The sequence below is a fragment of the Aedes aegypti genome, chromosome 3, assembly GCF_002204515.2.
Source record: "Aedes aegypti strain LVP_AGWG chromosome 3, AaegL5.0 Primary Assembly, whole genome shotgun sequence".
NCBI classification, from domain to species: domain Eukaryota; kingdom Metazoa; phylum Arthropoda; class Insecta; order Diptera; family Culicidae; genus Aedes; species Aedes aegypti.
In genome coordinates, this window is record NC_035109.1 from 280,495,885 (window position 1) to 280,509,145 (window position 13,261).

The 13,261-nt window shown below is 40.2% G+C and overlaps 1 protein-coding gene across 6 annotated transcripts in view; it reads right to left on the minus strand.

The window, feature by feature from the left end:
* Nucleotides 1-6,651: 6,651 nt before the first annotated feature.
* The window catches only part of LOC5571002 (tyrosine-protein kinase shark), a 57,224-nt gene continuing 50,614 nt past the window's right edge, over nucleotides 6,652-13,261 (minus strand). For 4 of the 6 annotated variants that reach the window (XM_021854735.1, XM_021854733.1, XM_021854734.1 and 1 more), the window contains 3 exons: nucleotides 12,503-13,223; nucleotides 7,692-7,863; nucleotides 6,652-7,624 (listed from right to left, as the gene is read on the minus strand). In XM_021854735.1, coding sequence (XP_021710427.1) covers nucleotides 7,288-7,624; nucleotides 7,692-7,863; nucleotides 12,503-13,223 — 1,230 coding nt within the window. In that variant the 3' untranslated portion in view covers nucleotides 6,652-7,287. The remainder of the gene's footprint in view (nucleotides 7,625-7,691; nucleotides 7,864-12,502; nucleotides 13,224-13,261) is intronic. The other 2 variants (XM_021854736.1, XM_021854738.1) reach the window with 1 other exon arrangement.

The window sequence follows — 13,261 nt, forward strand, 5'->3', positions numbered from 1 at the left end:
ACCTTTTATATTTTTCTACGATCAACCTATCACAAAAGAAGAGCCTGGTGGATAATTTCAAACCTGTTTTTCCGTTAGTTACACAGAAAATAAAATATGCTCCGAAAAAAAAATAAAAAAATAAATGTTTTTAAAAGTGCCGTAAAATTTTAATTTTTATTATTGCCAAAAATCAACAGCTAGAAAAGGCTTCAAGAAAAAATTAAAAAAGCTAGGGATGTACAAAAATAAAAATTATTAAAATCAAAAACCAAAATTTAAAAATTTGCGGATAAAAATAAATAATTGCCCGAAACGTGTTTATAACGATTTTAGATTACGAAAAATAATACTTAAATTGAAAATAAAAATTTGGGTATTAGAGGGTTAATGGAGAACAATTACAGGGTGTCGACTACCTGGGAAAACCTGGAAAGTCAGGGAATGTCAGGGAAATAATTTTTGACCTGGAAGGTCAGGGAAAGTCAGGGAATTTCGCTTTAGGTCAGGGAAAAATTATCTATCAATACTATACTACAACATTAAACGAGTTGATTTTCTGCAAAGTTTTCAATTAGATTAACTACCCAGACACTTTCCTCATAAAATTCCTCTAATAATGCCCTCAAGTATTTATTCCGTTATTCCTTCAGAACAGATATTACTTAAAGTATTTCCGCAATTTGTTTTAATAATTCCTCGAAAGAAATTTCTTCAGAATTCCACAATATCCCTTGAAAGCAGACTCATAAAAGTATTTGTTGAATAATTCTTCCGTGAGTTCCTCAGTGCATTGTTGGAGGCACGACAAAATTAAGAGAGACAGCACATTATTGAATGTCTGAATGCATTTCTTTAACCACTCTACCGGCAGCTTCAAATTTTCAAACAGCGATAACTTGTTTGTTTTTCGAGGTTTCACAAACCTCCTAAAAAAACTGGTGGGGATTGCTTATCAAACCTTCCGGTCCGCCTCATAGTTACGTACTATTTGGTGCTGGGTGTAGTTCTTGTTTTTCCAGCTGTATTGAAAAGCATGAGCCATAGTCTTTGGCATACAATCGGGTCTTTCTTTAGCAGAAAAGAACCGAAATGTCTATCGACGACCGGTGATTGCTAGCAGATATAGTGGAGAGCTTGTCTTGATACGTTCATCGCTTCAAGCTAGTTGAAAAACTGAATACACTGATTGCCTGTCGATCAGAGCCGAACTAGGCATAGATCGTCTACATACATCTGAATCTACATGTCTCCGATGTATTACATCGTTCCAGGTGGGAGTTATCTGATATGTGAATATGGTACCATAACAGAATTTTCCATCTGAACGAAGTGATAAATCATAATATTCCGCAAACTGTATCACACATCTACAGAATGTATTGCGTGAAGTTAAGACACAGCAGAGTATTGGGTACATAGGACCAAGTCCCTGCCGGGTGGCGCGAAACTGATGAGCGATAGACAATAGAATCAACAACACTGCCATAAGGGATAGTAAGCATGTGACTATTGTCGAAACTATGATTAGGAGGCAAATCAACATCCCAAGATCAAATTTTTGTTACAACCCAATGTAGGTATTATTAAATTAGGCTGTAGAAAATGATAAATATCTGATCACTTAGGAACCTTGCAACAGGTAATAAATGCCCGTAGTCTGTTTTATTCGAATACACATGTATAAATTGTTAAAATTGCCGAATCATACGCGGAATTTATTAAACGGATCATGAAATTAGGACTGAAATCATAATGATGATAGATTATCAACTTTCCTTTCGTCTTGCTATTTGTTACCGTTAGAATCACCAAACTGATTGGTTTCCCACTACTTACACCAATACAACAGCACGAAAACTGAAGTATTATAATCGCGCGTTGGAACTTTCAATATCCATATATTACATCAATAGTGAATTCTTGTATGTAGCCAGTATAAATAACAGAATCATCAACTTCTTGAACATTCTTCAACTGAAAACAGGATGCTTGTTTTATCAAACATGCTCAATCTGCACCTAAAATCTCGGATCCAAATAGTTTTCTAAATAAAAATTGTATCTAAATAAAACGTGTAGGCCAACAAAACATAATTGAGTAGGAGTTTACAAGTTACTTAGCACATGAAAAGCAGTTTAAATTAATCTATTACTAGATCAACACTAATGCTCACATTTTTATATTCTCATTTCATCATGGTCCTCATTGCTCGAGCGGAGACGAACACCCTGGAGATGGAAAAATCGACAGCGCTACGATAAGGAAACGTAACAGATGAGAAACTATCGATACATTTATCAATTATAAAACCCCGTTTTAATGTTAACACTTTGTTTCTGTTTTTTCTGTTTTTTTTTTTCGTTTCAGCAATCAAATAACCGAACCAACTCTACTATCTTTTCGTTTCTTCTTCGTTATACTTATAGTCCTTCTGGCACTGAACCGAGTGGTGCGCCTTCCGCTTTCTTACTGGTGCTGTTTTTCCTGTACATTTGGCATAGTGTCGGAGGTGGTGTACTGTATTTGCTATACAACGCACTACTTTCGATATTGTGCTTGGCGTGTGGGGAAGCAGTACTAGTGGTGAAGCGGAGGGCGCCATTCGGTTTAGTGCCAGAGGGACTAAATCTATTTAATGTATCTGAAGCTTGTGGGACCGCTTTAATTCCGGCGCCTGCTTGTGGAAGATCCCGGTGTGCTAAACGGTATAGGACATGTTAACGGGGGAGGCTTGGTAGGTCCTCACCCAGCCCGTGTCTAGATGGGCGGATAATTGTCTGCCAGGGTGTGGATTGAGCAATTACAAAATTACAATTACAATTACAATTCACAAACCTCCTAAAAAAACTCTTCTATTCTAAGAATTTGTGTCGATATTGTTCATTGGTCATCTGGTTCCGGAGATATTCCAAAATTTCTTGGCGTACCGACATTTTTCTATAACCCACGTAAATATCTCAGGCAACAGAATTTTTCTCATGTTCGATCATTCGCTTTTCGAAACAATACTTCAATGAGAGTCTGCTGTGAAAAAATGAAGCAAATTGGTGCAACAGTTTTAGAGTGATGAACATTTTTGTTTCTTCAAAAAATCATAATTTAGTAATTTTTAGATTTCTCGAGACAACTTCATCGATTTTTATGATTTTTTCAGATAAGCTCCTTATAATCTGACATTGTATAGCCCACATTTCAGTTTTTCAATGAATTGACTTAAAACAAAATGGCGGCCAAAGAATGTTTATATAGGGAATGTCGGTCCCCCAAGGAATATTTAAATATCTTCAGAATCATATGACCTATGATCAATAATGACACAGATTCTAAAAATAGAAAAGTTTTTCCTTCGACAAGAAAACAAAGACAAAATTCATATCGGAAGTCTAAAATATTAAATAAAACAAATTACCTGTAACGCATAATCGCAAATAACTACTTTCAGTATTAAAAAATAAAGTTTAACAAAGAAAGCTTTTGTGATTCCTGAAAAAATCTTTAAAGTATTCCTGAAATATTCTCTGGAACTCAAAATGTTATTTTTGAAAATTCAAAGACACTAAGCTGCCCATAAAGGCATAACTGTCCCATATGGAACTAGTAGGCATTGAGAAAACAGCGCTCAAAGTTTGAAGTTCGCATTTTCATACAAATGTTTATAATTTTATGATAAATTTTTTAATGCAATATTCATTTAGCTCCACCCCACAGGATACTCAATTTGCTAATATTGATCAGTAAAAAATATAAAATTCAAAATAATTCCAGTTTTGCAGTTGCTATTGGGGTTCAAAGTTCATATAGAGACTGTTATGCCTTTATTTTTCAATATGGGACTGTACCAACTTCATATTTTTCCACAACATTTTCAAACAAAGTGTATAAATTTTGATATGCCTAGTGAAGTGCATATTAAAACATGAATGTTGCGATGAAAAAAGGTGTTGGTTCGAAAATCAATATGGGACAGTTATGCTTTTATGGGCAGTAAGGGATTCTTTAAAAAATCTAGACAAATCTTCTTCTTCTTTTTCTTGGCATTACGTCCTCACTAGGACAAAGCCTGCTTCTTAGCGTCATTCGTTTTGGCAACAATGATGACTTTTCAGCTTGCATTTCAAAGTGATAAAACTCAGTCTTGATAGTTTATATTGACTTGAAAATGTATCACTGTTCGCGCTAACATGCATAAAGTATGCTGATACTTTTTCAGCTGGGTCAGAGCAAAACCAACTGATTTTCTTTGATTTGAAATCGTGAGATGAATTAGCAACAATCATCAACGACGCGTACAAATTTCAATGACGGCCTACTGCGCCTTAATGTTCAATGAGCATTTCCACAGTTAATAACTGAGAGCTTTCTTTGCCAAAGTAACCATTTTCGCTTTCGTATATCGTTTGGCAGGTACGATTATACTTCATGCCCAGGGAAGTAAAGGAAATTTCCATTAAGAAAAGATCATGGACCGACCGGGAATCACTTATCACAGATTCTAACCACTCGGCTAAGGAAGGCATTATAAACCAGGAATTCTTAAAGAAATCTTTGGATTAGTTTTCGGCGGAATAAAGTGAAATTTCTTGGATCAGTTTAGGGAACTATTCCTTTTGATATTGAAGAAATATGTGTGGAGAAAAACGTTGAAGAGCTTCTGGATAAAATACTAGAAAAGTTCCTAGAGAAATATTGGAGGAATACCTGGAAAAATACGTTTGAGAAATCCAAGAGGAAAATCACTGTTGCATTCTTCGAGAATGTTCTTCACCATGCTTGTAATTTTACCTGACAAAAAGCTGGCCAAATTTTTGGAGGACCTTTTTTCTACGAAATATAGCACAGTGGATCTTTATAGTTACGCGTCTGTTCGGTCTAACCGCGAACGAATCTCCCATTACTGGCTCACTCAATTAAAGCAGCGTGCATTCAATTTGCCTTCGTCCTACATAAAGAATTGGTATACTCGGGTAGCGAAAGATTACAAAATTGTTATTTAAGTCTGAAATTCGTGAAATCATTTCTGAGGTAGTACAGTATGTAACTTTCATCTGAGTATGATTAGTGACTCATAACTTTCTGAGCATCTACTCAGGTTTTACCATTTTATTCATACGTATGTTGAAGTTCTAAAAGTAAATTTTCTAGTGCGCAGTTTTATCATACCACCATGAAAAAATTCTCTGACATGTGTATTTGAGTAAATTAAAACCTTTGCTCAGTTTTTTTCCTACGTCCTGACATAAAATATACAAGTAAAAATATAATTTTACAAATCGTACTTATTATGGTTCAAGTTAAACAATTCAGTGGTCTGGATTTTTTTAAAAACGACTGGAAGGTCAGGGAAAGTCAGGGAATTTAGTTTTCAAATTTGAGTCGACACCCTGAATTAAAAACCTTAACTTTTTCGCTTCTTTGTGCCAGTAACAGTGGGGTGTTCCTATTATAGTGAAATTAAATGGGAAATCAATGTAAACCACTATTATAGGAACAGAAGTAAGCAAATACCACTAGCAAATTTTCATAGAGGGCAATGAACGACCTCTGGCGATTTTTCTTTGGAAAACCATTGAAGAGATCAAACATCTGGATTATCATGAAGTACCCGTTACTATCAAAATCTCTCAATACCGACAAAATCTGGACACTGGAATTGCTAATTTAATTTAAGAGCTCATGCAACTTAGGAAAAACGTTTCTTAGAAATTAAAAGACATCAACAAGCAGAAAGCAGCAGTTTTTGCAAAGCCATCAAATATTTAAAGATTTGAAAAAACAATCTGAAGCCCTCGGACTACCGAAGGTTTGTTTGTAGATTTCAAAAAAAATCGAAATTGGACGAATAGGGCTTTAGACAGATTGAAAGCTGTTCCTGAGCTGGTGCAGACTGGTTTGAAAGGCAAGTTTTCCGAAAACTTAGATAACAATATAATCCCGGTCACCAAGTAATTACAGCTTACGGGCCACATCACACTACTATTCCAAATCCTTACACGGGCCGCACAAAACCTTCTCGAGGGCCGCATGCGGCCCGCGGGCCACACTTTGGTGACCACTGATCTACATGAAGTTAAACAAGGCATTTATACATGAACTGATATCAGATCGCTGAAAGAACAGCGAATCATATCCCGTCTTCGAACGGGACATACTCGTATTTTTCACAACTTCGGTGGTGTTCCCACAAATGCTTCGTCAACAAAAAGGTATGCCAGAAGGCATCCGTAATGTCCTGGTCGGCTTCCGGCTACCACTACTGCATTTCCAAATCCGTCCATCCGTCGTAATATGAAACACATCTTTCTCTGACAGCTTTTATTTTGATTAATATGAATGCTTCGAGAAATACGTATCCAAAAAAAGCTAGTAACTAAGTGATCAGATGTTAAAAGGTGATTTTTATTTAAAGTTAATCCTTCTGGTTTCCTTTAAACATTTTTTTCCGAGATGATCCGGCCTATTATTAAAAATTTCGTTAATAAAAGAAAAAAATAGAGCACAAGAGTACGATACGCACTGATTGGAATCGTTCTTTCAAACAAATCTAATAAGATACATATTTGTTGCTGAAATTCAAGATCTTTTATTCGTGGAAGGGGTAGATCAGTGGATAGATAATTGCCATTGCTTAGAATTGAATGAAGGTCTGTGATATGCAAAGAAACAAAAATATACATATTCTCCTGTTTGTTATTTTATATGAATAGTTACAATACATTGCTTTCTTCTAAATTACTCCAAATCTTTTTCCCCTTTATAACGGAAATCCTTCTGGTTTCTCAAGAGCCTTCCTGCTACACATCTTAGTCTATATAGCACTTTCAGGGAAATCTCAATTTAAAAACGTTTGAAACATATGGGTTTCAACCTCATGACACACTCAATGTAAAGAAGGCACGTAAAGATAGGAAACAAAGTTTAGATTAAAAATGAATAAATAAAATGCTTGTTGGTTAAACCTAAACACTTCAATCATGACATAGAACAAACTTTTGATTGCGCAGGCATTAATATTATGCTAGGAGTTGTACAACTAGGAATGGTGTTAGTATTGATAAAGTCGTTTGGGCTGGTTGGATGAGCAAACGGAGGAAGTAATGAATTGATTCACGTATTCAACGTATTCTGGAAACAATTGACAAATATAGAGCTAGGGTTTCTGTCTTGGTCAAGGATCAACAGTTACTTGTAATATGTTCGAGGACATCAGTACGTACATTAAAATATGCATGCGTTTCTTTAATACTTGATAACTTGCTATGCTAAAAATGACAGAAATACGCTCACAGAGCACGCGTACGCCGGCAACTAGTGGCTGGGATTGATTTCCTTTCCACTTTGAACCAACTCCTGCAGGTTCTGGTATTTGATATCGTCAGTGAAGAAGCGGGTTAAAAATTTGAACGTCGGTCTACTTTTCGGATTGTAGTTCCAGCAATTTTTCATCACGTCGAACACATTCTCCGGGCAGAGATCCGGTTGAGAGAGCCGTTGACCGTTTTCGATCAGTTTGATGACGTCCACACCCTTCATGTCCTGGTACGGGGGTGCACCGAGCGAGTACATTTCCCACATCGTAACTCCAAAGGACCAGACGTCGCTCGCGTGAGAAAACGTTCCGTAGTTGAAGCTTTCCGGTGCGTACCTGCAATAGCGGGAGTTTGATAACATATTAGCTGATGTCTCTTGAAGTTGAGATGACGTTGGCATACCATTTGATTGGCCACTTTCCTCCCTGGCTTGCACGATAGTAGTCATCTCCGGCTCCGATGGCGCGTGACAGTCCAAAATCGGAGATCTTGGCTTGATTTCGTGACGCAAGTAGAATGTTTCTAGCAGCCAAATCACGGTGAACGAAGTGGTGCTGTTCGAGATACTGCATCCCTGTGAAAGAATGGCAATATATAATCATAAGCTATTCCCCGTTCTGCTTGGTACCGCTTAGATCAATGATTCACAACTTTTTTGAGTTTCATAGGTGATGTTATTGGGGAGACTCCAACAACAGATCACTGACAACATTCATCAGACTTTTCCGAGACTTCGTTGAAAGTTTGCTAGGAAATCCCCCGCAATCTTCAAAAATTTGATTCTTAGGATATTATCACAAGTCTACAAAATCCTCGTCAGAAATTCTCACCACCTCTTCTGATACATATAAGCTATGGATGTTTTAAGGAACATACTAATACAATTATTTAGAGCTCATGATATGGCCTGAGAAGGGCCTTATCAAAAAATTCGTCTAGAATCAGATAACACGGGAAAGCTGGATGAAGAAAAATGTAAAGAATCTATAGTAAGGCTTTTGCTGATAATTTTTGAAGAATTTCGCCATTGAAGATTGGAGTCGAAAAAATACGACACTTTGTTTTGAGTGTAACTTTTAGATTTTAGATAATACTAGTTTAGAGTGTTGTGTTTATGTGTGAAAAATAGCGATTTGTCAAGTAGTTTTCAAGATGCATTCCAAACAAGAAGAGCTACGCAAACAGATGGATCGGCAAAAGGATTGGAATCCACCATTCCACCGTATCCCGCGTTGAGAAGATGTTCCAGGAGACGAAGCCATCGAGCGGCGCGCTGAGCCAGAGAAGGCGCAGAAGATAACGCAGTACATTAAGAATAACCCGAACCTTTCCACCCGAGACGTGGCCAAAAAGGTCAATTCGTCGAAGTGGTTCGTCCAGCAGACCATGAAGCGGACTGTGCGACGTATTTCGTGGTCAGGAAGGCGCCAGACCGGACTTACAAGCAAACACGGTGGCCAAATTGCGTGCGCGGAAGCTGTACGGTCAGGCCAGGCTGTCTCGTCATGGACGACAAGACAAACATCAAGGCGGACACCAAACAAATCTCCGGCCTCGAGTTTTTTGTCGATACGTCCCGCATGGAGATTACGGAAAAGTTCCGGAAGAGGAAGATGAACAAATTTGCGAAGAAGTACCTGTTGTGGCAGGCGATCTGCGAGTGCGGACGTTCGTTACAACCGGCACCATAAACGGGTATATTTATCGAGAGGAATGCTTGCAGAAGCGCTTGCTGCCCTTCCTACGCTCTCACCGTGGTTCCACACTGTTCTGGCCGGATCTAGATTTGTGTCATTACGCCAACCCTGTAATGAATTTTTACGAAGCGAAGGACGTTGATGTGGTCCCGAAGGAGGCGAAACCGCCAAATACATCAGAACTTTGTCCGATCGAAAACTTTTAGGCGATAATGAAGAAGAAGTTGAAGAAAAGCGGAAAACATTGAAAACCGATGAAGCTTTGAAGAAAAACTGGGAGAAATTGTGTAAGAAAGATGTTCAAAGCCTTGCCCAAGATCTCATGAGCAGTGTTAAGAGAGCTGTACGAAAATTCAGCTTGAGAGAGGAAATTCAATAAATCTCGGTTACTTTTTCAAATCGACGTAACTAACTTCCATACGGTTTTGAGAAACATTATTCAGAAGAATCACAACCTGTCTTCTAAAGCTGTTTCAAAATGAATCACCTTTTTAACATTTTTTCGCCGTGTACATTGCTTAAATTTTGCATACAATAAGCTCGTGATAAAAAAACTAGGGAGTTCCTGTTATTTCCCACAACAATTTTATTACAAAATGATAAGCCGAATTATTCAGTTACTTTCGACGTTTTTGTATCAGTGTAAAATCGGCTCAAGTAGTGTTTTGTTTTGATTCGTAGATAAGTCACTTTGTCTCTCCATACAGCGGAGCGGCGAAAGTAGTGGTTAGGTAGCGAAAGTTGAAAATCTTACTTTCGTCGTTTTGTAAATCCGGAAAGTAAACGCTCTAAAAGTGAAAAATCGAGTTGGTTTAGAGCGAAATGTGTAGAATTTCATCTGCGAAACACGTAGAATCGATAAAGTTAGTTTGTATACTTTTTTGACTTGAGTCGGTTTGAACAAGTTTTCGAGAAATAAATATGTAGTTAATATATAGTTATTTAATCCATAAAAATTTGAGAAGTATCTGATTTAAAATGAATTTTTGGTGATCATTTTTGTGTGTGTCATTTTTATAATGGGATCACCCAAGATTTGCGGAATGAACTCCATGTTAGGAGCGGCTTACAACAGCGTCTGTTCCCCATGTCAAAGGGCGACTGATTATTGTCCAAGTGCCAGAGAAGGACTTTAAGCTACACTGTGCAAATTTAGGGGGAATGGTCTTCCGGAAATTTAGGGGGTTGGTGTCAGGCCCTGCAAACCAACCATAAAAATACATCAGCACAGGAACGAGAGAAGACTTACCAGAACAATCGGAAAAGAGCACTGCGATGGAAATGGACTAGCGACTGGAAACTCGGTACGTGGAACTGCAAATCTCTCAACTTCATCGGAAGCACACGCATACTCTCCGATTTCGGAGTTGTAGCGCTGCAGGAGGTGTGTTGAACAGGAGAAAAAAGTGCAATAGTGCGAACGTTTAGAGTTAACCATACCATCTACCAGAGCTGCGGCAACAAACAAGCAAGCTGAGGATCAAAGGCCGGTTCTTCAACTTCAGTATAATAACCGTGCATAGCTCTTACTCCGGAAGCACTAATGATGACAAGGACGCACTTTACGCGAGTACGACCGCCTAAGCCACGACGCCAAGATCATCATAGGACATTCAAACGCTCAGGTTGGCCAGGAGGAGAAACTCAGACCGACGATTGGAAAGTTCAGCATCCACCAGCTGACGAATGAGAACGGCTTTCGATTGATAGATTTCGTCGCCTCCAAGAACACGGCCATTCGTAGCACCTATTTCCAGCACAGCCCCCCCTATCGGTACACCTGAAGATCATCTCAGCAGATAGAATCGCAAAACGACCACATTTCGATCTATGGATGGCGGCACTTTTCCGACATAACCGACGTCAGAACCTATCGCGGCGCTAACATTGACTCCGACCACGACCTGGTGATTGCGAAATTGCGCTCAAAACTATCCGTCATCAACGATGTACGGTACCGACGCCAGCCTCGGTACAATCTAGCGCGACTGAAACAACCGGATGTCGCCAATGCGTACGCGCAGCATCTGTATCGGGTGATAGTCAGAATCTGGGAAACGGAACAGCTACCGGAGATGGGGAAGCAAGGCTACAAAAAGGGCGACAAACTTGATTGTGAAAACTATCGTGCAGTCACTATTCTAAACGCCGCCTACAAAGTACTATTCCAGATTCTCTTCCGTCGTCTATCGCCTATAGCAAACGAGTTCGTGGGAAGTTATCAAGCAGGTTTCATCGACGGCCGCTCGACAACGGACCAGATCTTTTCCGTGCGGCAAATCCTCCAGAAATGCCGTGAGTACCAAGTCTCTACGCACCATCTGTTCATCGATTTCAGGGCGGCATACGATAGTATTGACCGTGTAGAGCTATGGAAAATCATGGACGAGAACAGCTTTCCCGGGAAGCTCACAAGATTGATTAGAGCAACGATGGACGATCTGTAAAACTGCGTGAAGATCTCGGGCGAACACTCCAGTTAGTTCGTACATGTTGTTCAATATTGCGCTTGAAGGTGTCATGAGGAGAGCCGAACTTAAAAGTTGAGACACGATTATCACGAGATCCGGACAATTTGTCTGTTTCGCGGATGACATGGATATTATTGGAAGAACATTTAAAACGCGGTGGCAAATTTGTTCACCCTCCTGAAACGCGAAGCAATGAGAGTCGGGCTAATGGCGAATACGTCGAAAACAAAGTACATGCTGGTAGGTGGAACTGAGCGAAATACGAAGGCGCATTATCTGTCTATGATCTCTAGAAGGTCAAGAAAAATTTACCACCGCACCAAATGCACGATGTAGTCCTCTACGGGCATGAAACGTGGGCTATGCTCTAGGAGGACCTCCAAGCTCTTGGGGTTTTCGAACGTCGGGTGCTTAGGACGATCTTTGGCGGTGTGCAGGAAAACGCTGTATGTCGGCGAAGAATGAACAACGAGATCGTCCAGTTCCACGGCGAACCCAGTATCCAACAAAGTTGGAAGGATACGCTGTGCAGGGCATGTTGCAAGAACGCCGGACAACAGCCCTGTAAAGATGGTCTTCGCTTCGAATCCGGTCGAAACAAGAAGACGTGGAGCGCAGCGAGCTAGGTGTATTAACCAAGTGCACCCTGACCTGGAGAGCGTGGGTCGAAGTCGAGGATTGAGAGAGGCGGCCATGAACCTAAGGACCATAATTGGCGGCGTGCAGGAGAATGGTGTGTGGCGATGAAGGATGAACCACGAGCTCGCTTAACTCTACGACAAACCTTGTATTTAGATGGTGCGATAAAATACGGTAGATAGGGCATGTTGAAGGAATGCTAGATAGCCACCCTGCAAAGATGGTTTTCGCTTCAGATGCGATTCGTATAAGAAAGCGTTAAACTTCACGCTTTCTATGCTATGTAACCAAACCAAGTACACTACGATTTGGCGAGCGGATGGAAATCTTAAAATTCCTCCTAGCTAATGGAATCGCGTAAACGAAGTACATGCTATGTTCAAGGATAGCTGTAAGTAATACTTACCACACGCAATCTGTGCCGCCCAGATGACCAGTTCGAGCTTCGGATTGATCGTACCCTTGTTGGCAATTATATAATCCAGCATGGACCCGAGCGGCACTAGCTCCTCGACCATCATCAGCGGCGGACCCTTGCAAATGCCAATCAGCTTCACGATGCAGTGATGTCTCAGTCGAATCATAACGCTAGCCTCCCGTAGAAAGTCCACCCGATTCCGCTTGCCGGTGCTTTCCACAAGCTGTTTGATGGCAATCGGCGTACATTCTGAAGGCTCTTGACTACCGGACACCATTTGATCCGAGCTGGGATCCAGTTGGCACGGTCTCAATAAGCCTTGGTAAACGTACCCGAACTCACCCCGCCCGAGCACCTTCTGCGTGAGAATGCACTCCTTGGGAATGAAATAGTTTGGCCGATTGGACGTAGTGCGAAACAGTCGCATGTGCTGTCGTTCATCTTCGTCCTGTTGCTGCTGGATGATGGAGAGGAATTCCGAATCACCACTTTGAATGCTGTCGCGACTGACGGTTGAGGTATTGGAATCCAGTCGCTCGAAAGGACCACCAGGGCGGAAGGCATGCAGAAGTGCTGGCGGTGGACTGGTTGGCGATGTGCATTCCGTGGAAATGCTATTCAGAAATACCGGAACGTTGCGAGTGGCGATGTAGTTGGTCGTCGTTGAGGGTTTCGGTGGTAAATTGTTGTTGTCCACCGGAGGTACCTGCTGGAAAAATTAATACAACTTATGAAGTGACCTCTAGA